The sequence below is a fragment of the Puma concolor genome, chromosome F2 (assembly GCF_028749965.1).
Source record: "Puma concolor isolate L17-30 chromosome F2, mPumCon1.1.hap2, whole genome shotgun sequence".
NCBI lineage: Eukaryota > Metazoa > Chordata > Mammalia > Carnivora > Felidae > Puma > Puma concolor.
In genome coordinates, this window is record NC_141684.1 from 16116633 (window position 1) to 16142628 (window position 25996).

A 25996-nucleotide genomic window follows, 5' to 3' on the forward strand; every position below is an offset into this window, starting at 1 on the left:
TGTAGAGAACATTCAGTGGCTGGTGCGGTGAGTGGGAGGTGGATGGTAGGTCTGCCTCTCTAGAGCTGCAAGCCGTCCTTGGTTTTCACGGGGCTAATTGGTTCACATCTGGTGTGCTATCTCTCTCGTTCATAACCGTTCTCTGGGAAGGCTCCGGATGAGCCCTGGGAAGCCAGCCCGTTGAGGAGAGGGGTGTGAGTGCCTCCTCCACTTGCCCTGTGGGCAGCTAAGGAAGCAAAGGAAGCCTCTGCCCTCAAGCTGTCCCCGGGATGGCAAAGGCATTTATGTTCTCACATCAGTTTTCTGACATCTACAGTTAAACCCAGTTCTGACACTAACTACTCAGAGTTGGCATAGGTCCCAGAGGCTGAGGGGCTCAGTGCCACAAGACTGCCCCCACTTTAGCCACTTGCCATGAGTGGGGTTCCCCAGGCTCCCCACACTTCTGCCTGGCTAACCTCACAGTCGGGATTTCCTCTGGACTCCCCTCAGGTTTGATGATTCATGAACACGACTCACAGAACTCAGGGAAGCTCTGTACTTGGGATTGCTGGCTTATTATAAAGGATATATACGAGCACCCAGGTGAAGGGATACATAGGGTGGTGGTGGGGTCAGGGAGGGTGCATACCTCTGGGCATACCACCCTCCCAACACTTCGGTATATTCCCCAGCCCAGGAAGCCTCCAGAAACTGGCTATTCAAGTTTTTACCAAGCTTTGTTATGTAGTCACAATTGATTAATCATTGGTGATGTAACCCCACCCTCTTTCCCCTCCCTGGAGGTCAGGGGTTGGGGCTGAAAGTTCAAGCCTCTAATCCTGTGGTTGGTTTTCCTTGTAAGTGTCTCCCATCCTGAACTTATCTAACCCCCTACCCCCGGGTCATCAGGATGACAGAGACACTCCTGTCATTCTGGAAATTCCAACGGTTTGGGGAAGTTCTGTGCCAGGAACTGGGGCAAAGACCGAACATATACATATTTTCTGTCCTAACACAACACTCTGGCGTCCTACCGACAACCGTGACCTGGCAACACAAACAGTACAGTTCATTATGAAGAAAACGCTGGGGCTGGATTCTCCTTGGAGGAGGTGAAGGCTTCCAGGAGGAGGCAAATACTCAAGCAGACTCCTAAAGGTTGAATCGAATTCTTGTAGAGACAGGGGTGGGTGGGACAAGAGATGAGTGTACTTTCCGGGAAGAGGCATGCAGAAAAATCAGTGGGGCTGGAAGCAGAAGGCGGGTTTCGTTGACATTTAATCCATTTAATATTGATTGGTGCCTGGTAGGTGTTCGTCAGGGGCTCGATGCCGGGCTCAGGTTCTCCCCATGCCCAGGGAAGATGGAGGAGTGCGCTGTACCTTTAAGACCTTACCTTGGATAGGCGTGGCTCTTGCATCTTCCCTCAGGTGTAGAACTAGCCACAGGTGAGCAGGGAGGTGAGCAGGGCCGGTTTTGTGTGTTTTTTTTTTTTTTTTTTTTTTACCGTTTTAAAGACTTAAGACTTTCAGGACTCTGAAGCCCTTGAAGGCTCCTTGGCTTCTAGAAGGTTCTGTGAATGTGTGCATTTGGATTAGTGACATAGCTGGATACCCGTTAACAAGTGGCTGTTGTGATCCACACGGGAGATGACAGTGACCAGGGCTCAGGGAAGTGGCCACAGGGATGGAGAAAGAGCATTTTAGGGGAAATGTGAGAGAGAGAGGAGTTGAAGAAGATGCAGGTTTCAGGCAACCAGGTTGACGAATGGGAGAGTGTTTCTTTGACCACAGAGGAGGAATCATGTCAAAGATAGGACGGTTCTGAGACGCCATGGGTGGTGAGCCACGCGTTGGCATGGGCTGTTTCCTAGTTTCCTCTAAGCTGTCTTTGATTAAGCAGCTGATGGTCCAGGGACCAGCGAATCCTGGTGACAAAACCCCCACCTTTTAGTGAAAGGATTATGGGATCATTTGCATTTCTGTACATCAAAGAAGACATTGAACTGAAAGCTCACTAAAAAAAACCAACCTGTGTGCCCAGCAAACTGCCCCCGGCTGAGGTGCCCAGCCTGGGGAGGATGGCTTCAGAGACACTGATAGCACCTGACACGTACCGAGCGATCACCATGTACTGGGCGTTGTGCTACATGCTTCACGCGAATGAACTCATTTGGTCTGAAAACAACCCTGTGAGCAGGGTACTATTATGTATATCTCACAGATGAGTGGACAGTGAGGCACACAGCACGTTGAAAGAATAACACAAACTGAGTTGGTTTGAGAATTTTTTTAAGTCAAAACGCCTCCCATCTTGTCTGATCGAATCCATCTTTCTTTTGACTTCTGCTTGTTTTCACTTTGGGGAATCAATCCAAAACTGCTACAGGCTATCAGGGTAGAAGATTTGTACAGGGATCACAAGGACAGCCGCCTTTTGGTGGGGAAAGGGAGTTCTTATTCCATTTCTCATCTCCAGCCTCTTCTTGCGCGTCTGTTTCTGTATTTGTAGCCCACATTTCATTGACTGTAGAATGCCACGAGATACACACCATTTTTTTCTGGACCGTGATAAAAGAGGGAAGAAGATGGTGCCGACTGAACTCTGGCCCACCATTGATTGCAGGACGCACCCTGATTTGTGAGCTATAAAAATGAGAAAAAATGGGTGCCTCCAAATGAAGTACTGTGTGTGTGTGTGTGTGTGTGTGTGTGTGTGTGTGTGTGTGGCAGATGGAAGGCATTTTGTTAGATCCTGATTGTTTCCCTGTACTTGTGTCTCAGGAAAAACAGATGACCTTGGATATTTTCCTGACAGCGGTCTTGACCCAGTGTGTTGGTTCTTCCCCGTGGGAAAGCCCTTTGCCTGAGAATGTGTCCGGCGTGGTCCAGCCCCAGGGCTCAGGCGTGGGCTGCAGGGTGTGATGAGAAGGCTGGGAGGTTCCAGATAATGCGATTCACAGTGGACTGGGTTTTTGCTTTGGGCTGTTGGGGACATTGAACATTTAGCTCCTGGCGACTTGTTCCCAGGGTTTATGTTTGCCGTGAGCATTAAGTACAGAGAGCGCGGCCCCTGAACAGGAAAGACCTCCGGGTGGAGGGTGGCCGGGCCTATTCCTGGCTCAGTGGCTCCATGCAAGCCACGTAGCCTCCCTTAGTCTCGGTTTTCCCTTCTCTCAATAGGGGGCATTAATTCCTGCCTTAAACATTTACATAAAGATTAAGGAAAACAGAATATAAATGTTTGCAAGATATGGCATCTTCATATCATTCCAGACCACTTTGTAATCTCTCCCTACTTAATTAAAATGAAAAATGAAATCCTTTTTCTTTTAGGGATGCTGCTTTGGCCCGTGACACTGTGCCCATTAATGGTGCTTTGTCCCCGCAGCATTTTCTGTAAAGAAAATAATCTTCTGAATTCTGGGGGAGTAAAAGCCTCCTGGGTGGTGTTCGTTGGAATTCTGCGGCGTGAATACAACCAAGACCTGGAAACTGGCAGTGGGAAGACAGTTCTCAAGACTGAGGTGACTTAGGTTTAGAGAAAAGGTCACAAGCAACTCTTCACTCGGGAATTTTGTCTGGAAAGTCCCCTGAAGGCACTCCTCTCCTTTCTTGTGGCTGCCTGGCAGTCCTGGGTCCCGGGATTTGTGTTTCATAATGTTAGGCCATTTAAGGGCAGGATGGTCAAGCCCGTTCAGCAAACTCGGGCCAAGTTACCCTACCAGTGCCTAGTTCATTCGCATGTGTTGAGAGCCTGTGTGCTCGGTAAGAAGGTACAGCGCGGAGCAGAAACGTTCGTGGGGTTCCCGATCAGTAGGGCAGACTGACCCCAGTCAAAGAACTCAAGAAATAAAGATGGAATTTGTACTGGGAGGAATGTCCTGTGGGATCCGTGGAGGGCATTCTGAGATCAAGGAAGGAAACCCCAATCTAACGGGAGAGTTCCAGAAGGGATTTCCTGAAGGACAGAGAGTTGCCAGATGAACAGGCCCTAGGTGGCTGTGGAGGGGGAGGAGAAGCGTGTATGAGGATTGGATGCAGCCAGACCCTGGACTCTGGAGAAGGGTCTGTGGGGTGCAGGGAGGAGAGAGAGTGGCCTGAGAAGAATCTCAGAGGCTGCCGGTGGGTGGGCTGACCCATGCATGCCTTGCAGGGCAGGCGATGTTGATGACATTGGACTTTTCCTGAAAGCGCTGGGCAGTGTTGAGAAGTGGTACTTGGCCTTTTGCAAGAGTCTGGCACTGCTCTGGGCCAGCATGTTAGGTGACAAATTGGGGGACATTGCAGCTCTCCAGACGAGAGATCGAGGTGACCCAGTGAGGGTGGCCATTGCAGAGGTGGAACGAAAGGCTGGGGTCAAGTCCAGTGGGAACTCGAGCGGCCAGCTGTGCTGGGGGAGCCAAATGGATGAACTCTTGTGCACTGAATCAGTACTCCTGCAACTCTGGATTGAATCTTAAAGCTAGTGCATCCAACTGGGACATGGAATAATTTCTCCTGCAGTTTTTTTTCTTTATAAATGTAATTATATGTTATATTGGTGAATTTAAGAAATAAACATTGTGTTTTTAGGTTATGATATATCCTGAATGGAAATGTACTCACCGTGCCTATAATTATAGCAGTCTTTACAGATTATACTTATTTTAGAATACTACAATTTGCAAGTCCTTTAATTACAATATAATACATATTTAAGATAACTTTGCTATAATTATAGAATAATTTAAATTTATATTTACCAGATTAGATGACACTTGGTTCCCGTCACTTTTCATTCCTATGTGGGTATGTTTTCTAAAGTCAGTGTGATTAATTACAGATAGAAACGTGCCTTATACTTTGTGAAAGGAAGGGAAGATACACGTTCTCCTAATTTCTTTTAAAATTTTTTTTTTCAACGTTTATTTATTTTTGGGACAGAGAGAGACAGAGCATGAACGGGGGAGGGGCAGAGAGAGAGGGAGACACAGAATTGGAAACAGGCTCCAGGCTCCGAGCCATCAGCCCAGAGCCCGACGCGGGGCTCGAACTCCCGGACCGCGAGATCGTGACCTGGCTGAAGTCGGACGCTTAACCGACTGCGCCACCCAGGCAGGCGCCCCTCCTAATTTCTTATAATTAGAGGCTGATAGGAAAAGACATTGCTGCCATAATCGAAGCACATCCAAGTGGGTTTGGTCAAGCGTTGTGGGTTTTAATCTATCTTCCTGACGCCCCTCCACCCTCCCCAGGAATTGAGAACATTCTGATGATGCTCTGTTAGAACATCATAGAGGAGACGGAGAGACGTGAGGAGGCCCTAGACCAGCCTGAAATCACTCTGCCTCCCCCGGCAGGGCTGGGGACGGACCAGGCAGTTTTGCAGGTTGCAGAACAAAAGAGAGTGTTTTCAGCCTCCTGGAGCTTCTCTACCAGAGGCTTGTCAGGTGTACCTTAGGTGTATGTGGATTCAGTTGCACAAACCAATAATTTTTAAATGCTTATTTATTTGTTTATTTTGAGAGAGAGAGAGTGAAAGTATGTGTGCACACGCCAGCAGAGGAGGGGCAGAGGGACAGAGAGAGAGAATCCCAAACAGCCTCTGTGCTGTTGGCACAGAGCCCGACACAGGACTCGATCTCATAAACTGTGAGATCATGAGCCTGAGCTGAAATCAAGAGTTGGATGCCTAACCAACTGAGCCACCTAGGCGCCCCAAACCAGCAATTTAATAGAAAGCCCCCGGTTCTCATAGGGCTGCTGATGCCCCAGACTTCCCTCCTAGAGCTTGAGTTGCAGACGGTGGGTGTCCTCAGTGGGGTGCACTTGTCCCCTCCCTAGACGGTCCCTGGCTCTCACAGATTTCCCATCCACTGCAGACTCGAGAAACCCATGGTCTGAGGCCAGGTTCACGTAGGGGGGGTGGGGGGCGGTGGCGCCCTGCATCCTTGGGGAGGCAGCTGGGAAACCTGCAGGAGATGCTATAATTATCCTGAGGGTAGACATTGACTAAATGGAGGAATGGGTGAAGGGTCACCTTGGACAGATGCAAACTCTCCCATCATGGAATCACTGGATAAAATCCCTGCACGGAACTCAGTGCTGCCTGCTGTAGCCGTCCGGAACTTGTACTGGCTTGACTCGCGAGAGTCCTGCATGCAGCATGTACTTCGCCAGCCATCCAAGGCGTTTTCAGGGGTGACCTTTGACTGGGCAGGACTTTCTTTTTGTGTGCCAACTTACAGCTCAGTCCCTGCCCAGGAAGTGATGTTTCCCTCATTAAATCCAAAGACCTTTTCTGGTGGGATGTTCTTGAAGCCTGGGTCAACCTCTTGCTCCATATTAAGCTTTCTCATCTGCTTATGAGAGAAAATATGGAACATGTTCCTACTTTCAAGGCAATTTCCCCTGACCCTTTCCTTTTTCAAACCAAATAACACATTGCATTTAATGTTCTTTACATCATTTAAAATTTTTTTAAATTGATTTATTTATTTCGAGAGAGAGAGCGTGTGTGCATGCCTGAGTGAGAGAGGGACAGAGTGAGAAGGAGAGAGAAATTCTAAGCAGGTTCTGCACTGTCAGCTCAGAGCCCCACTTGGGGCTTAAATTCACGGACTGTGAGATCAAGAGTGGGACACATCATTTTAGAGAGGGCTAAATGGTGACTGCTCAGGCCCCTTGCTGATTCCTTCATTTGGCTCGAAGCAGTGGGACAGAGGAGAACGAGTCCAACCCTAGAGGGGTCAGGCTGTGTGGGCTCTGCCCTGGATCCCCACCTTTCCCTGAACAGCGCTGGACAAGTCTCTCTCAGCTTCTGCCGAAGTGTGGAAACAGGTTGGATAGCCCCAAAGGCCCCTTCCATGTCTAGCCTTCTGTGTTGAAAATGATCAGACATTTATTGAGCACTTGCTGTATACACACATGACATTGTACCAGGGGCTGGGCTGGGAGAGTTCCAAGTCCCTGCTCTGAAGGAGTTTAGAAAACATTCCCTGGTTCAAGTGATAGGTGAAGCCCCTGCATAGGGAGACCAGTATGGAAGCCCGTGAGCTGGGCTCTCAGCTGGTCACCCCCTTATCCTCATCTGCAAATCAGATTTGCAGTAGCCTCTCCTTCTGTCGTGGTGCCAGTGTTTCTCTTCTAGCACAGCGATCCTTTTCCCTAAAGAATCCAGTTGTAAATATTCTTGGCCCAGGGGCCATACAGTATGTGGTACAACAATTCCATTCTTCAGTTATAGCAAGAACAAGTAGAGACAGTATATGAACAAGTGGGCATCTCTGTGTTCTAATTAAACTTTATTTATGGACATGGTGTGCTAACTATTTTATAAAGTTTTAGTTTGAAAGGTTAACGCTCTGTCTTAAACTCTAGAAGGGGTTGTGGCATCGTAACTGGGGTCTGGATGTGGCCAGACGATTACCGCACGTGGGTCAGGCTCAGCACTGACCCTCCCTTTAGACTTGCACCAGCAGAGACCTGACTGTAGGTCAGTTTGTTACTGGGCTTGTTTTATAAGAACATTCAGGACTCCACCAGGGAGTTAAGCTGACTGCCAGGGATTTTCAGGCGCCCCCCACCCCCACGCCATGGCCAGGACAGTTGATATTTGCCATCTTTGTCTTCAGAGACAGAAACTTCTGTCCAAACAGAGGCTCTTTGATTGAGGTTGACCCAGCAAAGCCACTTTTTGCCCATTTTGGGCAACATCCACAGGCCCTCACCTTGTTCATCCCTTGGCCTCTTCAGAATGTTCTACAAAGAAAGAATACTGTCTGGCTGCCACATCCTGGGGTTTTGTTGGCAGAAGTCTCCATAGGGGGTTACGTAAGGCAAGAAGGCAAGTCAGGAGGAGTCACCCCAGGAAATCTTCCTTGTCACGAGGATAAACGTGCCCTTTGGGCACCGGAAACTGGAAATGGCCGGTACTAGACAAACAGCTACCTTCAGTCCTGAGTATAACTGAGTCATTGTTTTAAGTCCTGGCAACTTGCGGTTTCCACTCCAGCAAGGACTCAAGGGAGGAAGGGCATTTGTTCCAGAAGCTGGTGTTTCAGCAAGCCACGCTTGGGGCTTTGTTTTGTTTACAGGGAGAGGTGACATCCAGCCTCAGTTGGACAGCGCTCTCCAAGATGTCAACGACAAGTATCTCTTGTTGGAAGAGACCGAAAAGCAGGCAGTCCGGAAAGCACTGATTGAAGAACGCGGCCGATTCTGTACCTTCATCTCTATGCTGCGGCCCGTGATTGTAAGTCAGTGGAAAGCTCTGGAAGGCTTACATTGCTGGTGTGGAGGAGACTTTCCTTTGTTTATCCAACCATCACTGAGTCGTCAGGAATCGGCTGTGTATCAGGGATCGTGATGGTGGAATCACTTCTGTAGAGCAGTGATTCTCCATGAGTTGCCGATGGCCATATGGCCCACTCCTGGTGCGCAGTTCTTAGCCCGAGTTGTTGACTTACTCTTTTCCCCCCCAAGTCTAGAAGGCCTTGCAGAGTGGTTCTTAAAGTGCGATCGCCTGGCCAGCAGTGTCACCTGGGAATTGGTTACAAATGCGGCTTCTCGAGCCCAACCCAGACCTTCCTGAATCCAAATCCTACCAAATCCAAGCCTCTAGGGGTGGGGACCCAGGCATCTGTGTGGTTTTTTTTAAATTATTTTTAGTTTATTTATTTATTTTGAGAGAGAATGAGAAAGCAAGCAGGGGAGGGACAGAGAGAGGGAGAGAGAGAATCCCAAACAGGCCCCACGCCCAGTGCAGAACCCGATGTGGGGCTTGAACTCCTGAACCTTGAGACCATGACATGAGCTGAAATCAAGAGTTGGACACTTAAGTGATCCCCAGTCATCTGTGTTTTAAACAAGCCTTTCAGGTGATTTTGAGACCCAGTGGCTAGGTTCAACACCAGTGAGTGACCATGAGGTTAATATGGGAAGAGCCTCAACAAATCAATTCATACTTATTTATTTATTTATTTTTGAGAGAAAGAGCGAACACATGAGCAGGGAAAGGGGCAGATAGAGAATCTTTTTTTGTTTTTGTTTTTGAGAGAGAGAGAGCACATGAGTTGGCGAGGGGTGGGGAAGGTAGGAAGAGAGAATCTCAAGCAGGCTCCATGCCCACACCACAGAGCCCAATGCAGGGTTCGATCCCATGATCATGATCCTGGAATCATGACCTGGGCTGAAATCAAAGAGTCAGACGCTTAACCACCTGAGCCACCCAGACGTCCTAGATTTTTTTTTTTAAGTTTATTTATTTTGAGAGAGACACAGAGACAGAGAGGAAGGGGCAGAGAGAAGGAGTGAGAGAATCCCAAGTAGACTCCAAACCACCAGCGCAGAGCCCTATGTGGGGCTTAAACCCACAAACCGTGAGATCATGACCTGAGCCAAAGCCAGACACTTAACCTACTGAGCCACCCAGGTGCCCCTTGCAAGACTTTTTTTTTTTTTTTAACATTTATTTATTTATGAGACAGAGACAGAGCATGAACGGGAGAGGGTCAGAGAGAGAGGGAGACACAGAATCCGAAACAGGCTCCAGGCTCTGAGCTGTCAGCACAGAGCCCGATGCGGGGCTCGAACTCACAGACCACGAGATCATGACCTGAGCCGAAGTCGGACGCTTAACCGACTGAGCCACCCAGGCGCCCCAAGACTTATTTTTTTAAGTAAATCATTTGCATGCCATAATTGAGGACTTTTGCTGTAGGCATTCTTGAAGCTGACACAACGACCCCAGCTCACTTCCCTCAGCCCTAGCAAAATGCTCAAGGAGGAGTCGTTCCTCTGAGCACAGAACTTTTCCATGGCTCATTCTTGCCGAGGCCTGCAGTCCCAGCTTGGTACTTGGGTGAAGTGAATGACTTTCTTCCACAGTCTCCTGCCACTATCTCACTTGCTGTGACTTTCTATCAAGCAGGTGGGGAAAAAATAAGAAGGGGGAGGGGATAGTTAACTATTACACACACACGTGCTGTCACCAAGAGCTGTTATCAGATCTGGACCAAAATTGTTCCAAATCGTGTCAACCGTCGAAGCTGAGTGAGCTCAGAGGGCCTCGGCCTATGGAGGGGCTATGCTGCAGGACTCCATGAGAAGATGCAGGCGGACCGTCCGGGAAGATGTGGCAGCTCTCCCCCCCCCCCCCCCCCACCAGGCACCATGAGGAAGGCCACGTGTTTTCTTTGACTTGCTCACCACTGGGCGGGACAGGTCACTCCATAATTATGGCAGATTCCTTTTTCCCTTTCTGTTTCCCAAAAGAAAGGGCTTTAGCCAAGATGTACCAGTCTCGAGGTGACTTTTCTGGAAAGTGGAAAGGGTTAGACAGTAACCCTAATAAAAACAGTTGAGCCAAGACCATGAATGAATCACTCATGATGACATGTGGATTACTTTCCTTCAGGAAGAAGAAATCTCCATGCTAGGGGAAATAACTCACCTTCAGACCATCTCAGAAGATCTGAAAAGCCTGACCATGGACCCTCACAAATTGCCCTCCTCAAGTGAACAGGTAGGAGCTGTGGGCACTCGGGAGAGCAAACCAAAGACATAAAGGTTCAAGGTCTCGAGAGTTCCCGGAGGCATCTCATTTAAAGTCCTATCTGTGTTTCACTATATGGTGAAATACAGTAACCATCGTTGCTAGCCATTATAGAGCACTTGCTGTGTGCCATGTATGTTCTCAGCGCTTTACATAGACTTCCTCAGCTAATCTTCAGTATTATTCCCATTTTACAGAGCAGGACACTGAGGCACTGAGAGATAAAGTCCTTTAACCAGGTTCATCTAGCTAATTAGTGGTGGAAGTGGGATTTGAACCCAGCAGTCGAGAGCCCATGCATGGCCTTAACCACTGTGTTCACCTGTCCTCTAGAAATAAACTCTCACAGGAACATGATAGTGATGTGTTTTGGTCATCCTTGTGAACCATTCTCACTGAATTTCTCCCATTCTGATGGATTAAAACAGGATCTCTTTTACAGAAAAGATGACATCTTTCGTGCTTATTCATTTGGTTCATATGACATTAACATATCAAGTGGGAAGGACCGTGTTTGGGGGGACAGCTGATGAATCACATGCTGGCTTTTGCCCTTTGTATAAAATTCTCATTGCCTCCCTGGAGAACCAACTCAGAGGACAAATACAAGAGTTTACGTTTTCCATTCTATGAAATTGCTTTTGTCAAATCACAGCAGGCACGCGTTTGCTCCGTGAATAGACATTTATTGAGAATCTACTACGTGAAAGAAAGGTAGACCTCACATTCAAATAGCTATTTGTCAAGCAGGAGAGCCAGATGTAGAAGTAACTGCGAACAAATTGGCTTGCTCTTGATTCTGTCAGGTTTTAAAATCTCAGGGCCAGAAGTGACCCACTGAATATCAGGCGGCTAACGTGCAAGACCGACAAATCCTAACACCATCATTGAATTTGTGGTGCTATGAGACAAGAATCCTATAAATTCTGGCCTTGAGTATACCTGACTCCTGTAAATCGTTAATCTGTAGCTGTAAATCTCTCCCTCTCCCTCTAGACTGACATTTCATGGTCCCCTCCCCCCTTCCAATTTTTTATATTTTTGCTTGTCTCAGAAAAAGGATTATGACATTGATGGATTGGTACTGTTGTTCTTTAACTGAAGAAAGGACGTTAACAACATTTTGTACGTTAACCCCCACCCCTCGATGATGACAGCATTTTGATGATACAGGTTAAAGATTTGATGGATGATGTTTCCCTTCTCAGCACCTCACCTACCCACTTGGCTCTGTCCCCTTAGGTGATTCTGGACTTGAAAGGTTCTGATTATAGTTGGTCGTACCAGACGCCACCCTCTTCTCCCAGCACCACCATGTCCCGCAAGTCTAGTGTCTGCAGGTAAGTAAAGCTGGGCCCTGCTCCTACTCACCTGCAGCGAGAATCCTCCGGAAATGTCTGCCATCTGCAAAATTGTTCTCTAGCGGTTTTCTGTTAGAAGACCATTCTTGGCCTGCTGACTGCAAAGCGTATTCTCTTTTTGAAGGATGGCAGCTTCATCACGCATCACTAACCCTTCTTGATGTACGCAACCTACTGACCTTTCTCTTTGACTTTTCAAAGCCAAGTAGATTTCCACTTCTTGCGAATTTAGCAGTGAGAGGAAAGAGCAGGGTGGATCTGCCTGGTCTGTGTCTGGTTATGTCCCCAAACACACGTGTGTGTGTGTGTGTGTGTGTGTGTGGTTTCATATTTGACCTTGGGTAGTAAACACAGAGCAGTAATTTCAAACTTAAGATGCTACATCATGAAAATGTTGGTTGGTTCCTTGTCATCACTTATGGGCTGTGTATGTGCGTGTGTGTGTGTGTGTATGTGTGTGTGTGTGCGTGTTTGACAAATCTGTTGGGTTTTCATTTTGCTAACAAAGAGAACTAACTATCTCACTAATACAAAACAAAGCTGCACGAGTTCTCTCTTCTTTCTTCTAGTTTTAGCTTCAGTCAAAAATCATGCGGCACTGACAGCATCGGCCTTCAGCTTGCTGGAGTGCAGCTGCTGTGGGCTTTACTGCCAGTCCCCAAATGCCCTCTTCTGGCTGATTGGTGGGGTGGGGGGGTGGGGTCGGGGGAAGCAAAAATTATGGTAATTATCCCCAGCGGCAGTGATTTCCTCTGGCACACTCCCCTCTATCTGTCGGAACATTCGTTGTCAAGTAATTCTAGCGTAGAGCAGTCACAGTCCTGACTACCTCATTAGCTGTCAGGGTCTGTGAAATCTGACAAGACTCTCTTGCCGGGAGCAGAAACCACACCCTTGGTAATCCCAGGCTGGGTTGTTTATTCCGGCCCTTCCAGTGCTTCCCGTTGTCGGTTCTGCTTGTTTGGACCGCGGGGCTGTGTTCGGTTTTCTGGTTTTTGCACTCTGAGTTACCAGAGCGCACACTTGTTAGAACTGGAGACGCAGCGCAGACAGAACACCCAGAGGGTGTGTGACGCTTCTCAACATCCTGTTTACTGTTCACCTCGGAAACAAACAGCTCAGCCTCGGCTGCCTGTAGTTGTTGAAAGCCGCCTGCCTCTTGCCACGTGTGCTGCTAACACCAGGCCCGCAGATACTCTCACAGAGAAATTTCTGTGATCAGGGAAAAGCCATTCATTCAAGCATCGACTCTGGTAAGAAGAGGTAAAACACGCTGACATGAACACACAGAGGTGATTTGCCTGTGTTCTTTATGACGGTCTTGAACCAGGCTCGTCGAGGATGAAGTCTCCTTGAGGGGCCCCGTGGCACCTGCACTCCCAAAGTGATGGTTGTCCGGGTGGACCTTGGTTTCCTGGACCCAGATGGTGCATCTAAGGGAGAGCCTCGAATATACTAACCAGATGATGCTGAGGCCTTAGTGGGTTTCGCTCCGAGGTCATGAGATTCTGCAAGCAGATGAGCAGATAAGATCAGCCCCGTCTCTTTTCCTGCCACAGATGTTAGGTCTCTAGCTTTGGTGGTAGATGACCTAGCTGAGTTAATTGGGTAGCACTTGACCCTTCAGAATCCTGGGCCTCCGTGCCAGGGACACCTCATCGTACCATCAGAGAAGTGAGTCTTGGCAGACCTGCTTTTTGACAACCCCCACTTTTCTCCCCGCTTGCTCACATGATAAAAACCTTTTGTTTCCTAGCTTGATGACTTGGTGTTTTGGAAACACGTTTTACCTTTGGCCCAGCGCTCCGTGGTACCCAGCTGATTATATTGTGTTCTCCCCCCTCCCCTGTTCCGTTGTCTTCTGTTTCCCCCCTTCCCCTATCCCTGCCCCCTAACCTTGCACGCCCGCGTTCCCTCCGCCCCCACAGCAGCCTGAACAGCGTCAACAGCAGCGACTCGCGCTCCAGCGGCTCTCACACTCACTCCCCCAGCTCACACTACCGCTACCGCAGCTCCAACCTGGCCCAGCAGGCGCCCGTCCGCCTGTCCAGCGTGTCCTCCCACGACTCAGGATTCATTTCGCAGGACGCCTTCCAGTCCAAGTCACCGTCCCCCATGCCGCCAGAGGCCCCCAACCAGGTAAGGGTGCCCTTGGCCCCAGAAGTGGCTGTGGTGCCTGGACCACCGTCACTGGCCGGATGCGAAGAAAGATGTTGGTTCAGGCAGACCCCTGTCCTCTCGACGCAAGAAACCTCTGGATTAATTTCTCATCTTTAGATGTGTCCTTTCCCCAAAGGGTGAGAACCATAAGTTGGGTTTGAAGCCTGTCTCCATGGTGGTGATGGTCAAGTCGCCACATTGGTTTGGGGAGTCCTCTCAGGTAAGTAGACGGACTCAAGGAAGTTTGGCCATCCTCCGGCGTCCCTGTAAGTGCCTGGCTTCGCATGCTGCTTAATTAACGGACGTGCGTGCGATGGTGGCACCTTCTCCGCCGGCACGTCTGCTTCTCTCTGAATGGCGGAGATTCTGTCCTTGAACGGTGCCTTGGAAACCTTCCTTGGCCCTCTCCAGTTCCTTTTAGCAATTGGTGTGAGGATGAGAATGAATCCTTAGAGCCCTTGCAGATAATTCCGTTGGCATTCTGCTCCTGGGAGAGGGGACGGCGGGGAATCTTGCAGCCCCAGTTGGGTCAAGTGGCGCCAGACCCAGCCCAGCCCGTGGTTCCAGCTGGAGCAGGAGGCAGGGGCTGGACAGGGTATTGTGATGCCCTTCCCGTGCTACCCTCTCCGTCCTCTTTCTCTGAGTGCCAGGGGTCTGGCTTCCTACTTAGTAATAAGCAGCACAACAGCAGACGCCATCCAGGGTGCCCCACAGTGCCATCTGCTGGGAGCATGTGGCTCAGTGCCCACTGTGTGTTCTGAGGCTGACCCAGCTTTGGCCCAAGATCCTTTGGACTTAGAAGGTCGCGTGCTTTTCTTGTATCCAGGTATCCAGTTGGCTTCGCAGTCACTGACTGCAGTGTCCCCGGCACCACCCTAGGACATGCTACGTCTGCTATCTGTGCAGCATTGTTATCCCTGTTTTGTTGTGGAAACGGAGGCTCAGAGATGTGACTTACCCAAGCTGCACAATTATCTGACCTGCAGGTTGGGGACCTGGAACAAGGGTTTCTGGCAAGCAGTCCAGAGTCCTTTCTGTTCTGTCTCAGCCATGAGGTGTCCCTGGGAGAGTGTTTTGGGGAACACTTCATGTAGAGAAAGCAGCTGAAGTATTTTGGGAATTTAAGCCAGAAGGTTCCTTGCCTGATGTGTCTGATGTTGGTGAACCCAGAGGTTCTCAGCTCAGTGGTCCCTCTGGCATTTTTCAGCTGTCCCAGGAGACTGTGGCCTCTCTCTGTCTTTGTGGCAGAGAGACTTCATTTCAAACAGAGACATTCTGGGCCAAGAGGCACGACTTTGAGTTCTAATGTGCTTGTCCTAGCTGGGGCGCTTTGGCTTGGTCCGAAAGGTGTCACCTGCCTGTCCCCCGCCATGTGGCAGAGCTAAACCATACCTGTGTGTCTTGAAAGCAGAGTGTGAATGGTTGAAAGGAAAACAGGAATTTGCAGTTTCTTCCAAGGCTATTCTGATGTGCAGCCTAATTCTGTGTGTGTTTTTAATCAACTGACAAATTAACATAGTATTGTGTGCTGACACTCCTTTCTAAAAAAAGAGAGGCCACGTCCTCCAGCCTCCCTGACAAAGACTGTGTGTGGATCAGGCTGAAGTGAGCGTTTCTGCCTCCAGTAATGTCGAGGGAAGCAGAAGTTGGCATGTGGGATTTACTTAAATCTGAAAGCTGGTGCCCAAGTTGCTTGGCTAGCAACTCTAGGGTACTCTAGGGTAGTTTTAATAGGCTCAGGGATGCTGCAAAATTTAAAACAGAATTCTATTTTTACAAAAAAAAAAAAAAAGGCATTACAGCTGCTTATAATTGTAAGGTAGAGGGGAAGTTAAGGAAATTGTACAAATCACATAGGCCAGAGGATCCAGTCTCCTAAAATGTTACCTTTATTTAGGATGAGGAAGGGCACACACATCTCTAAGGGGAAGGAGCCCTTCATTTCTCTACTCGGTCACATGGGTCTCAACCAATGCCACGTGATGAAATATGTTAAATATTTTCCTCCACTGTGCCCTTTTCAAATTTAACCTCAATCCACTTGTGCCCAGGAGTGGGACTATGTCTGTTGTGAGGGTCTCGTCCTAGAGCTGTTCATTCCATGGAGGCAAGAGGTTCTTTAGGAAAAATGAACAGAAGCCAAAAGAAATAGGAACCTGCAGTCCTGGAATGGTTTATTGGTTCTTTTTTTCAAGTTGAACATACTTGAATTAGAGGGACCAAAATGAACAGCCCTAGTAAATTATAGTGATAACTGGCCTCTCTGTACACTTGATTAAGTGCTACATACATAGATGGACACATAGAAAATTTCATTTTCTCTTCCTCTGTTAGATATTAGTGAGCCCTATGCCAAAAATGAAAGAAATTGGAGTTTTAGATTAAGGTTGCGGCTCCTCTACTGAGAAGTAACAGAATCGTAACTTAAATACAAACCCTCAAACTTTGGCTCTGGAACCACCAACCAGACTCTGAGCTTGAGGAGCCATCAGGGCGTCCAGTGGGTAGCGTGTCCTTGCTTTGGTTCTGTGGGGCCCCATGCATTGGAGTGTCTTCTCAGAGCCTTGCTGCTTGCAGGATGGAGAGCTATAGCTCTGTCCCTTTGCCGGAACCTTTCTTTCTTTGGCTGTGAAGGAGGTGGACATGAACATGACAGAAACGTGAATCTGGCCTCCTTGGCAGTGAATTCAGGAACACTTTGAGGAAGTAAGAGTAGACCCCGGTAGGGTTGGGCTTATTTAAACAAAAGGATGAGCCGGAGATTGCAGTTAGCAGCGAACAGAACTTAAATATCTGGGTGTGCCCGAGCACGATCTTGGTGCTTATATTGGAAGTTTATATTGGAAGAGATGGTCTTCATCACTCATCCATTCAGTAGTTTTGAGCCCCTGTCACGTGCCAGTACAGGACTAGAAAGTTGAGACATAACGGTGAGCCCACGGGCATGGTCCCTGCCCGAGCCAAATGTCAGGAGACTGAGCTGGGGGCACGTACCCCGGCTGACACCAGGCGACCGGCAAGACTGGAGGTGAAATAAAGATCGGCACAAGGACATGTTGTCCCAAGTCAGACCTCCTTTCTGTAATGCCCCAGATCTCTCCAGATGCTCCGTCCCTCCCTAGATGGCCCCTGGAAACATTGCACTGATCTCAAGGCCTCACTGGCCAAACCTCAAAATCATTTCCCAGGCAGAGAAACCTAAAAACCTGCCCTGTGAAGATGCAGCTTCATGGCTGGAAACCACCCTGCATGGGTGCAGAGGCTGCATGTGACACAGGGAGAGGCTGGGGACTGGAGAGGTATGGAGCAGAAGCCCAAGCTGGGTGGTGGTGGTGGAGGGGGTCAGTCCTCAGGCACTAAGTATGCCTGTGCACCTGAGAGATAGCAAAGGCAGGCCTCCCCTGGGACCTCGACGTGTGGCATGAGAAGAAATGCCCAAAGGAACACGGGGAGTCTCACCGACCAGTGCCAGGCACACACTAGACACACACACATCAGGGTCCTGGGGGGCTGACCATCTGGCAGGTGTCTCATGCTGCTTTTCGAGGGCTTGAAAGCCTCTGTGTGGGTGCAGCTTTGGCAAAGGGAAAAAAATAACCCTAACCCTCTGCTTCTCTCATCCTTCCCTCTTCTGTGTATATGTCTGTCTCTCTCTCTCTGTGCGTGCACTTCCCCACCCCATCTTCTTGTTTTGATTTCCTGTTACTTTTGGTGGCATGTGGTCCCTCCCTGCTGCAGAACTCGTCCAGCTCGGCCTCCTCTGAAGCCTCCGAAACCTGCCAGTCCGTGAGCGAGTGCAGCTCGCCCACCTCAGTCAGCTCAGGCTCCACCATGGGCGCCTGGGCGTCCACAGAGAAGGTGACCGGCTGGGCCCCGGCCACCGTGGCCAACCCCTCCTCCCCTGCCCCCCACCTACCGTCACTGTCACCACCAGGACCTTGAAACTCAAAATCTACAAAATGCATCCCAGGAGCAGTCCCTTTTGGGGACAGAGAGAGGGACAAGGCTGAGGGCTTTTTCTTGAAAGGGTGCCTGGCTCCTGGGCAATGACCTTGCAGTGTCCTGAGGGAGAGGAAGGGGTATGGGGAGCTCGGAGGTGGAAGGCTCCTTCTCAGAAGTGTCGTGCGCTCATCTGTCCCCCCTCCCCCTCCCAAGTACCCCACCCACCGTGGCCTCCTTGTTGCGGTACCATCGGAGGAGGACATCTCACTGCATCAGAGGCTGTGCGCTTTTCTTCCTTTTAGTTCGCCAACCCCTCCTCCCCCGTCACCCCGATTTGGATTCTGCTCCTGAACAGTGTGATGATTTCAGAAACCCGGAATGAACAGTTTTCAGTTGTTGCTTGAGAATGTTTTAAATTCGCATAATGAGACGAACAAATCATTATCACCGTGAAATTAAGCTCCATCGGTTATAAATCATCCAAAACCATTGAGAACGCCAAAAAATTAAGGACACCGATCAATTTCCACACTACTCTAAAATGTAGATAAATTATTTGCTTGACTGAACGCTTCTTGCCGTCCAGTATGTGTTCTTTGCCCCCGTGGCCCTTCCTCTGGCACCACGGATCATCCAGGAGCAGCGGGGCCCGCCGCTTGTTTTATTTATAAATACTCAGGTCTCCCTCCTCCCTTGAATGTCAATGCCATCTTGTACCTCCACACTCATCCTGTTATATTAATTTTATTTTCCTTCCCCCCCCCCCTTTTTTTGTTTGTTTTGTTTCCAGTTGTCTAACGGGTTTTCTCACTGTAGTTTGCCAAGTGAGTCCCATGTGGGGCCCGTGGGGGCAAGCCTTTCCCCTCATTGCCTGCCTGCCTCCCGCCTGCTCCCTCGGGTCACCTCTGTCCACCTTCCAGACTACGCTCATTATTACACCATTGGGCCCGGCATGTTCCCGTCATCTCAGATCCCTAGCTGGAAGGTTTGTGTCTCTCCTCCCTCCTCTCTTTCCCTCCTCCCCCTTCATGGCTCTGTGCTCCCCCCTCTTCTGTCCCACGGTCCTCATCCTGACCCCCCCCCCCTTGCCCCTTCCTTCCACACTCTGCCTTCCTCCCCATATAACACCTCTCCCTAAGAAAATTCCCACTGGGAAGAACCAAAAAGCAGCAGGCAGATCTGAGATAGAAATGTCCACGTGGAGCGGAGCTGGGAATGGCTCCCTTTCGGAAACATTCATTCGGCCCGGTTAGAGGTGGTTAGACGGTGATGCCAGACATGGCCTTGCAGGGCCGGCAGGCAGTTCTACACTGTTGGGGCCACCGCAGGGTGTCCCTGTTACCAGGGGCTGGGAGGGACTGCCCTTCTCCGCCATGTGCCTCAGACTTGTCCCTGGAGTCCCTTATTGGGCCATGGTAACGGAACCATAATCCAAACTATGTTTTTGGCTTATCATCATGTTTTATCTTCAATGTGAATGCAGACTTTATTTTTAGTCTCATTTGTTTTCTATTAAAACATGTTTGCTTTAATATAAAAGCAAAGTTTTAAAATTATTTCCTAGCGAGTCCAATTGATGCCAGGAGGATATCCTACAAGGAGGTGCCCCGAATTTGAATCGCAGGTTAGCCTAGGCTGCGGCTTCTAGAGCAGGTCTTGGCTTAACCCCTCACAGGTAGTGTGGACCCCTCAGGCTCCTCAGGGTCTTCCTGCTGACCCCAGAGGCCGGCCTTTCCTGTGTGAGGGCCTCAGAGGGCACATCCTGAGGGCCCTTGCTGGGGGGCGCAGTATCCAGGAAGTGGAGGTTCAGCCTCCGAGCGAGGCTGAATTCCTTTAGTGCCCCCTGGTGGCCACTTCACTCAAGTGAAGACATTTGGGCTGCTGGAGGAGAGAGGGTTCCTTCAGACATCAGAAGTGGGGGGGCGCTGTCCCTGGGGATTGGGTCTCCACTGGCTGGTGCCTTCGGACACCTTAGACAGTTGGTCAGCCGTTAGGTGGCCGAGTCTCCCACAGGTACCCACCTGCCTGGTTGTTGAAGGCTTTTCATCTTTGGGCAGATATGAGGAAAGGGGAGGCACCCGGGGGGCCCCCAAAGGATTTTCCGCTGCCTTCTTTTCGAGCCGGCTGAGGACATAGAAGGGCCTGCTGGCCTGTCCTAGCCTGAGCTTCCCCTGCCGGGGCCAGCTGCCGTCTGCGGGCAGCTGTCCGGAGGGTTCTGCGGCCCTCCACACGGAGGCCGAGGCCCTGGTGCTTGACCACACTTGTTCTACTTAGGACTGGGCCAAGCCAGGACCTTATGATCAGCCCCTGGTGAACACCCTACAGCGCCGCAAGGAGAAGCGGGAGCCGGACCCCAATGGAGGAGGACCCACTGCTGTGGGTGGTGCGCCTGCAGCTGCCGAGGAAGCTCAGAGACCACGGAGCATGACCGTGTCAGCTGCCACCAGGGTGACGCTTTTATTCTCTGCCCTCTAGACCTGGCCAGCAGCAGGGGGCCGAGTCAGCCTTGCAGCTGGAAGGACCTGAGCCCTGTTCCCCCCGCCCCAACCCCGAACTTCCTGCACCCCCGGGGAAAAGCCTTGTATTGACATCAGACTGGTAGAACTTTCTAGAGCCCGGGTAGGACCCATAGATGGGTGATGTTCACGGGAGCAGAATAGGAGCACTGCAGAGGCTCCCACTTGCAGGAGTATGCGGAAAGGCTCTGGGGACACCGGACAGGGCATTCACGGCCCCCGTGGCTTGTCTGTGTCTCTCTCGTTCCTCCCGCGTGCAGCCTGGTGAGGAGATGGAGGCTTGCGAGGAACTGGCGCTGGCCCTGTCGCGGGGCCTCCAGCTGGACACGCAGAGGAGCAGCCGGGACTCGCTCCAGTGCTCCAGCGGCTACAGCACGCAGACGACCACCCCGTGCTGCTCTGAGGACACCATCCCCTCCCAAGGTACGAGGCGGTCTGGGGCTTCCTGAGCATTGGCAGGTGAGGAGAAGGGGTGCCCTCCCTGCCGGGACGAGGCAGAAGAATGAGCACAGCGTCAGCCCTGGCCAGCAGACCCGCTGCGGAGCCACTGTCATCCTCTGGGCGTGCTCGCGAGAGCTGACCTGTAGTGAGCGGGTAGCTGCCACGTCCGGTGACCGGACTTTTGCAGCTTCTCCCATGTCTCACCATCCGGGTGCAGGATAGCTCCCAGGGTGAACTCAGATGCCGCGAATGACAGTCAGGTCATTTGTGTCGCAGCACTTTGTGCTAAGCGCTCTCTTTTCCCATTTGAGCTTATGGTAGTACGGATTCTCGCCCTCGTTTTACGCATCGGACAGCGAGGCTCAGTACCTCGCCCAAACAATCGATGAGCAGCCCCGGAGCTTGAACCTCAGTTCTGAAGGCCCGAGTTCTTCACCTATTCCAGCCAACTCTTCTACTAACCCCGCCTCCCTCACCACAGCACACGCAGGCCAGCAAGATGGTGGCCGGGGCTAGGGCGCATCTGGGGGAGTTGAGCAAACGTGTTTGCGGTCCACTGGCCAGAACTTCTAGGACTAAGTGGGTCTCAGTGAAAGGCCGTTTTGCTGTCCAGGGGACATCGGGCAATGTCCGGAGACATTTTTGGTTGCCACCAATGGAGGGGGTGCTGCTGACATCTAGTAGATGGTCAGGGATGCCGCTAAACATCGTGTAATGCACAGCACGGCCCCCTGTCCCCGCAACAAACCTCTCGCCTGGCCCCAGATGCCGGTGGTGCTGCTGTTCAGAAACCCGCTCAAAGACGTTCACTCTGTGTGCTTCTGCCTCCCGTGTGACCCCAGTGTTGAGAGCACATACACACACCTCGCGGACGGAGCCTGTCTTTGTACCTGTTTTCAGGGGCTCGTTGCCAGTAGCTCCGTTCTTTTTCCAGCCTTCGCCTGGCGAGTCCCTTATGAGAGAGTAAGGCCTGCGATCGTCTAAGGGTTGTTTCTCTTGTCAAATTCCGGGCTGGAGGGTCTGTGGAGTTTCTTTCCTCTTCCCGCTCACCTCCTTTATTCCTCCCAGAGCAGCTGGGTGGGTAGCCCTGATGTGGCCCGGCCTTCGGGCATGCTTCACCGCTCAACAGGATCGCGTGTGTGCCTGTGACGTCCAGCCCCGTTCTAGGGCCCAGGATTACATCGGGAGCAGGACGAAGATCCCTGCCTGGTGGCGGGGTTGGGGGGCAGTTCTCAGACGTTGGGGGCCTCTAAGGACGGTGTGGAGATTGGGGGAGGTGCTTGGGATGAGGCTGTGGGTAAAGCGCCTGGCCTCTCGTGCCTTTTGTCCTCTAGCACAAAAGAATCAAAAAGCAAAGCTGCTGCCTTGGAGATTCCTAATCAAACCTTGTCATCAGTTTCAGATTATGATTATTTCTCTGTAAGCGGTGACCAGGAGGCAGACCAGCAGGAGTTTGACAAATCATCCACCATTCCGAGAAACAGTGACATCAGCCAGTCTTACCGACGGATGTTCCAAGCCAAGCGCCCGGCCTCAACTGCTGGCCTCCCCACCACCCTCGGACCTGCTGTGGTCACCCCAGGGGTTGCAACCATCCGACGGACCCCCTCCACCAAGCCTTCTGTCCGCCGGGGGACCATCGGAGCCGGTCCCATCCCCATCAAGACACCCGTGATCCCTGTCAAGACCCCAACCGTCCCAGACCTCCCCGGGGTGCTGCCGGCACCTCCGGATGGGCCAGAGGAGAGGGGTGAGCACAGCCCCGAGTCGCCCTCTGTGGGTGAGGGCCCCCAGGGTGTCACCAGCATGCCCCCCTCAATGTGGAGTGGCCAAGCCTCCGTCAACCCTCCTCTTCCAGGCCCGAAGCCCAGTATCCCCGAGGAGCACAGACAGGCGATTCCAGAAAGCGAGGCCGAAGACCAGGAAAGGGATCCCTCAAGTGCCACTGCTTCCCCAGGCCAGATTCCAGAGAGTGACGCTGCAGACCTGAGCCCGAGAGATACTCCGCAAGGGGAAGACATGCTGAACGCCATCCGAAGGGGCGTGAAACTGAAGAAGACCACCACAAACGACCGCTCAGCCCCTCGCTTCTCGTAGGCTCGCTTAGGCTCCCAAGAAATGCTGCCAGTGGGGAAGGAACTGTTTAATTCATAAAACCTAATTTGTCTCGATCCATTCCAATCTGTAATCAAACAAAAGATTTTGTAGGCAACTCAGAATACAGCTCTTTTGAAAGTACTCGACACCTTTAGCTAAGAATTAAAAGCAACATACGTAACTGACATAACTTTGATCTTTTAATTTGTAAATATTGACAGTTTTCTTTCTGCACATTTTAATCTTAGTTTCCCTTTTGATTTTTCTGAAGGTGCCAAATTCCATTTAACTTTTTTACAAGTCTTTGTAAAATTTTAAATGCATAATGGGGCGGGGGGGTGGTCGGGGCAGGGGAACCACGAAGTAGTTAATTTCAGAAAAAAGGATAACTATACTTCGCTTTTTCTTTTCTCTCTTTTCTTTTTCCTGCAAGCTTTTGTAGATGCATTGTTAGTAGTCTGGCTTAGAAGCAAATTCAAGTTATTTTAATGTACAAACAAAATGGATAAAGGGGTAAAATCTTCACTTAAACGTAGTATGTTCTGGCTGAGAAAAGCAGGAGTAACAATTGATGAGCAATATTCAGAGAGAAGTGAATCTGGAAATGGTAGACTCTGTTGGGATTGGGGGGAGGGCCGTGGGAGGGGCACACTGTCAACATAGCCGATCCTGTTAACATTTAAGAGTAGCCTTGTAGGTTGAATTTCTAGTATCTTCATGGTAAATGCATCCGAACAAGCCATACTGGATTGCAGTGTCTGTTTCTGTAGGGTGTTTAAGGACTTCCTTTCTCCCACGATTCCTCTTGACTGCACAGCACCCACCTCCAATCCCGTGCATGCTGCTGCCGCCGGTTAGACCTAGAACCCCCCACTTCAGTTACTCGTCTCTTGTACCCACTTTCATGGGATCCAGATGCGTCCAAAAAGGGTAAGGCAGTTTTAAAAATGTGAAGAACATTTTAAAATGATGAGAGCAGGGAATTCTTAGATATAGCAAATAAATGCCTTTTACTTAACTGTGCCCAGCAGGCTGGGCGCGTTGAAAAGCCCAAATATTTTGAAAAAACTCGAGCGGATTTAACAAGGGTAACCAGCTTGGAATCTAGCAACTTGCCAATGTGTTTACCAATCTGGGGGCTTGTTTTTCTTATCTTCTTTTCAACAAATGGCAGTGAATTGGCATCATACCAAACATTGAAGAGAGGAGGATTTATTTATTGTCACTGGGAATCTGGCCACTATACTGTCCCTTTTTTTGTATTCTAGGTAATGTTTTTGGAATGGATTTATGTCTTTTCTTACTTTAAGTGAAAGTTCGATTTGTTCTAATGCCCATTCCCTAAAGCCAACAGAGATTTGTAGGTTTAAAAGGGATCTTGTTTGCAGAAGACAGCCGGGTTTGAAAAAACCAAGCAGGTCCCTTAAGCAATTGGGTCCGTTCCTCTGAACGAACAGGAGCTTGGTGGGTCCCCCAGACCCTGCAGGTTTCTGTTGGCTCTAATCTTCAATTACATAATCTTATGCTTTAATACATAAGTGCATTGGATGTGAGAGTAACGTACCTGTATAGTCACTGTTCTGTATATTAACATTTAACACTGCTGTGATTGCTCAAGGGCATTTTATGTTACGGCTTTAAAGCAAAGGCATGATTATTAGAAACTATTTAAGCTTTTTTTTCTTTGAAAAACAAGCTCCTTCTACAGAATATAAGCAACAGTAGTGCCTGTGGTTTAGCCCACCAATCTTGATGACTAAAAGTAGCTGATGCATTGTGCATATGATGCTTGAGATGGTTTTTGCAAAAGCAGAAATCACTGCAAGGTAATTACAATAGATAAAAGTGGTATTTTAAACCTTCGAAATAAACGGATGTGACTGTACCCTGGTACAGCTTTTCACGTGTTTAGTTTTTAAACGTTAGTATAATCTGAATAAATTTAATATAAAATGTTGCCAAATTCAATGTAGAAAGAATGTGACAAAACACCTTGGGTAGTTCTGTTTGTGTTTTTGCATATTGTAAAAGCAGTGTCACAGCTAAAAATAAAGAAATCGTTTCTCAAGGTAAATTATTGTGGTTTAGTTGCTAGTTTGTACTGAGAGTTGACCTCTCCCTGTGCAGTTTTTTGTTCTAAACTTGTATAAATAACAATTGTGTAATGTGTCTCCCTTCTACCTTGTAACAATTGCTTCAGCCTACATTATAAATAAAGAACCACTAGAAAACAAAAAACGGTATTTCAAGACTTATTAAAACTCAGTCGCAAGTCTTAGCAAGTCGCAACTCAGAAGACACCCGGAGACTCCGGTTGGGCTTACTCAGAACACCCACAGAACGTTCTTTTTGTCATGGCCGTGAACCCCCGAGAACACGAGTTGCCTCAATCGATGAACTATGTGAACACAGTTCTAATGAGCTATCACAAACTAAAAGCAGGTGGGTTGGCTGATGATGCTAAAAATGGCTCTAGCTTTTAGAGAAGCTTCTTCCAACATATAAAGAGTGCTGCTGTCCCCTTCCCTGTGACAATCCAGGCCACAGGCTGCCTCCAAAATAGGTGTCACAGTTTCAGACTGGACCCTTTCACTGCAACCCCCAAACCTCCAATCCTGCGTGAACCCCACAAACTCCATCATACTTATTTGAGTGTGTGCTGCTTCGAGGTTTTCTTTTAACCACCTAAAATCTCATTCTTGGCACCTTTAGAAAACCAAAAATGGTATCTCAAGCCCTCAATCCTCACACCCCTTCCCTAGACTTCGTATTGCAGCCCCTGAGCCTTCAACTGGAGCCTGTGACTCATCTTCAGAGTAACTCCTGTATCTGGTTCTGTGCAGCTGTCCCTGATGATACGCGCTATCGACAGGACTCCCTGGGGCAGGGGACACTTGACCACACTCCGCATACTTCTGGCACAGGTGGCAGGAGACGACAGCGGCACAGCCGCTTGGTGTC

The 25996-nt window shown here is 49.8% G+C and overlaps 1 protein-coding gene across 5 annotated transcripts in view; it reads left to right on the plus strand.

Moving 5' to 3' along the window:
* MTSS1 (MTSS I-BAR domain containing 1) overlaps positions 1–25273 on the plus strand; it is a 163324-nt gene extending 138051 nt beyond the window's left edge. Inside the window, exons 7-16 of one of the 5 annotated variants that reach the window (XM_086695053.1) lie at positions 8060–8217; positions 10381–10488; positions 11761–11858; positions 13808–14018; positions 17778–17897; positions 18772–18966; positions 20256–20429; positions 20758–20920; positions 22335–22688; positions 22797–25273. In XM_086695053.1, coding sequence (XP_086551179.1) covers positions 8060–8217; positions 10381–10488; positions 11761–11858; positions 13808–14018; positions 17778–17897; positions 18772–18966; positions 20256–20429; positions 20758–20920; positions 22335–22688; positions 22797–23035 — 1820 coding nt within the window. In that variant the 3' untranslated portion in view covers positions 23036–25273. Of the gene's footprint in view, positions 1–8059; positions 8218–10380; positions 10489–11760; positions 11859–13807; positions 14019–17777; positions 17898–18771; positions 18967–20255; positions 20430–20757; positions 20921–22334 lie in introns of all 5 variants that reach the window. The other 4 variants (XM_086695052.1, XM_086695055.1, XM_086695054.1 and 1 more) reach the window with 4 other exon arrangements.
* The last annotated feature ends 723 nt before the right edge of the window (positions 25274–25996 follow it).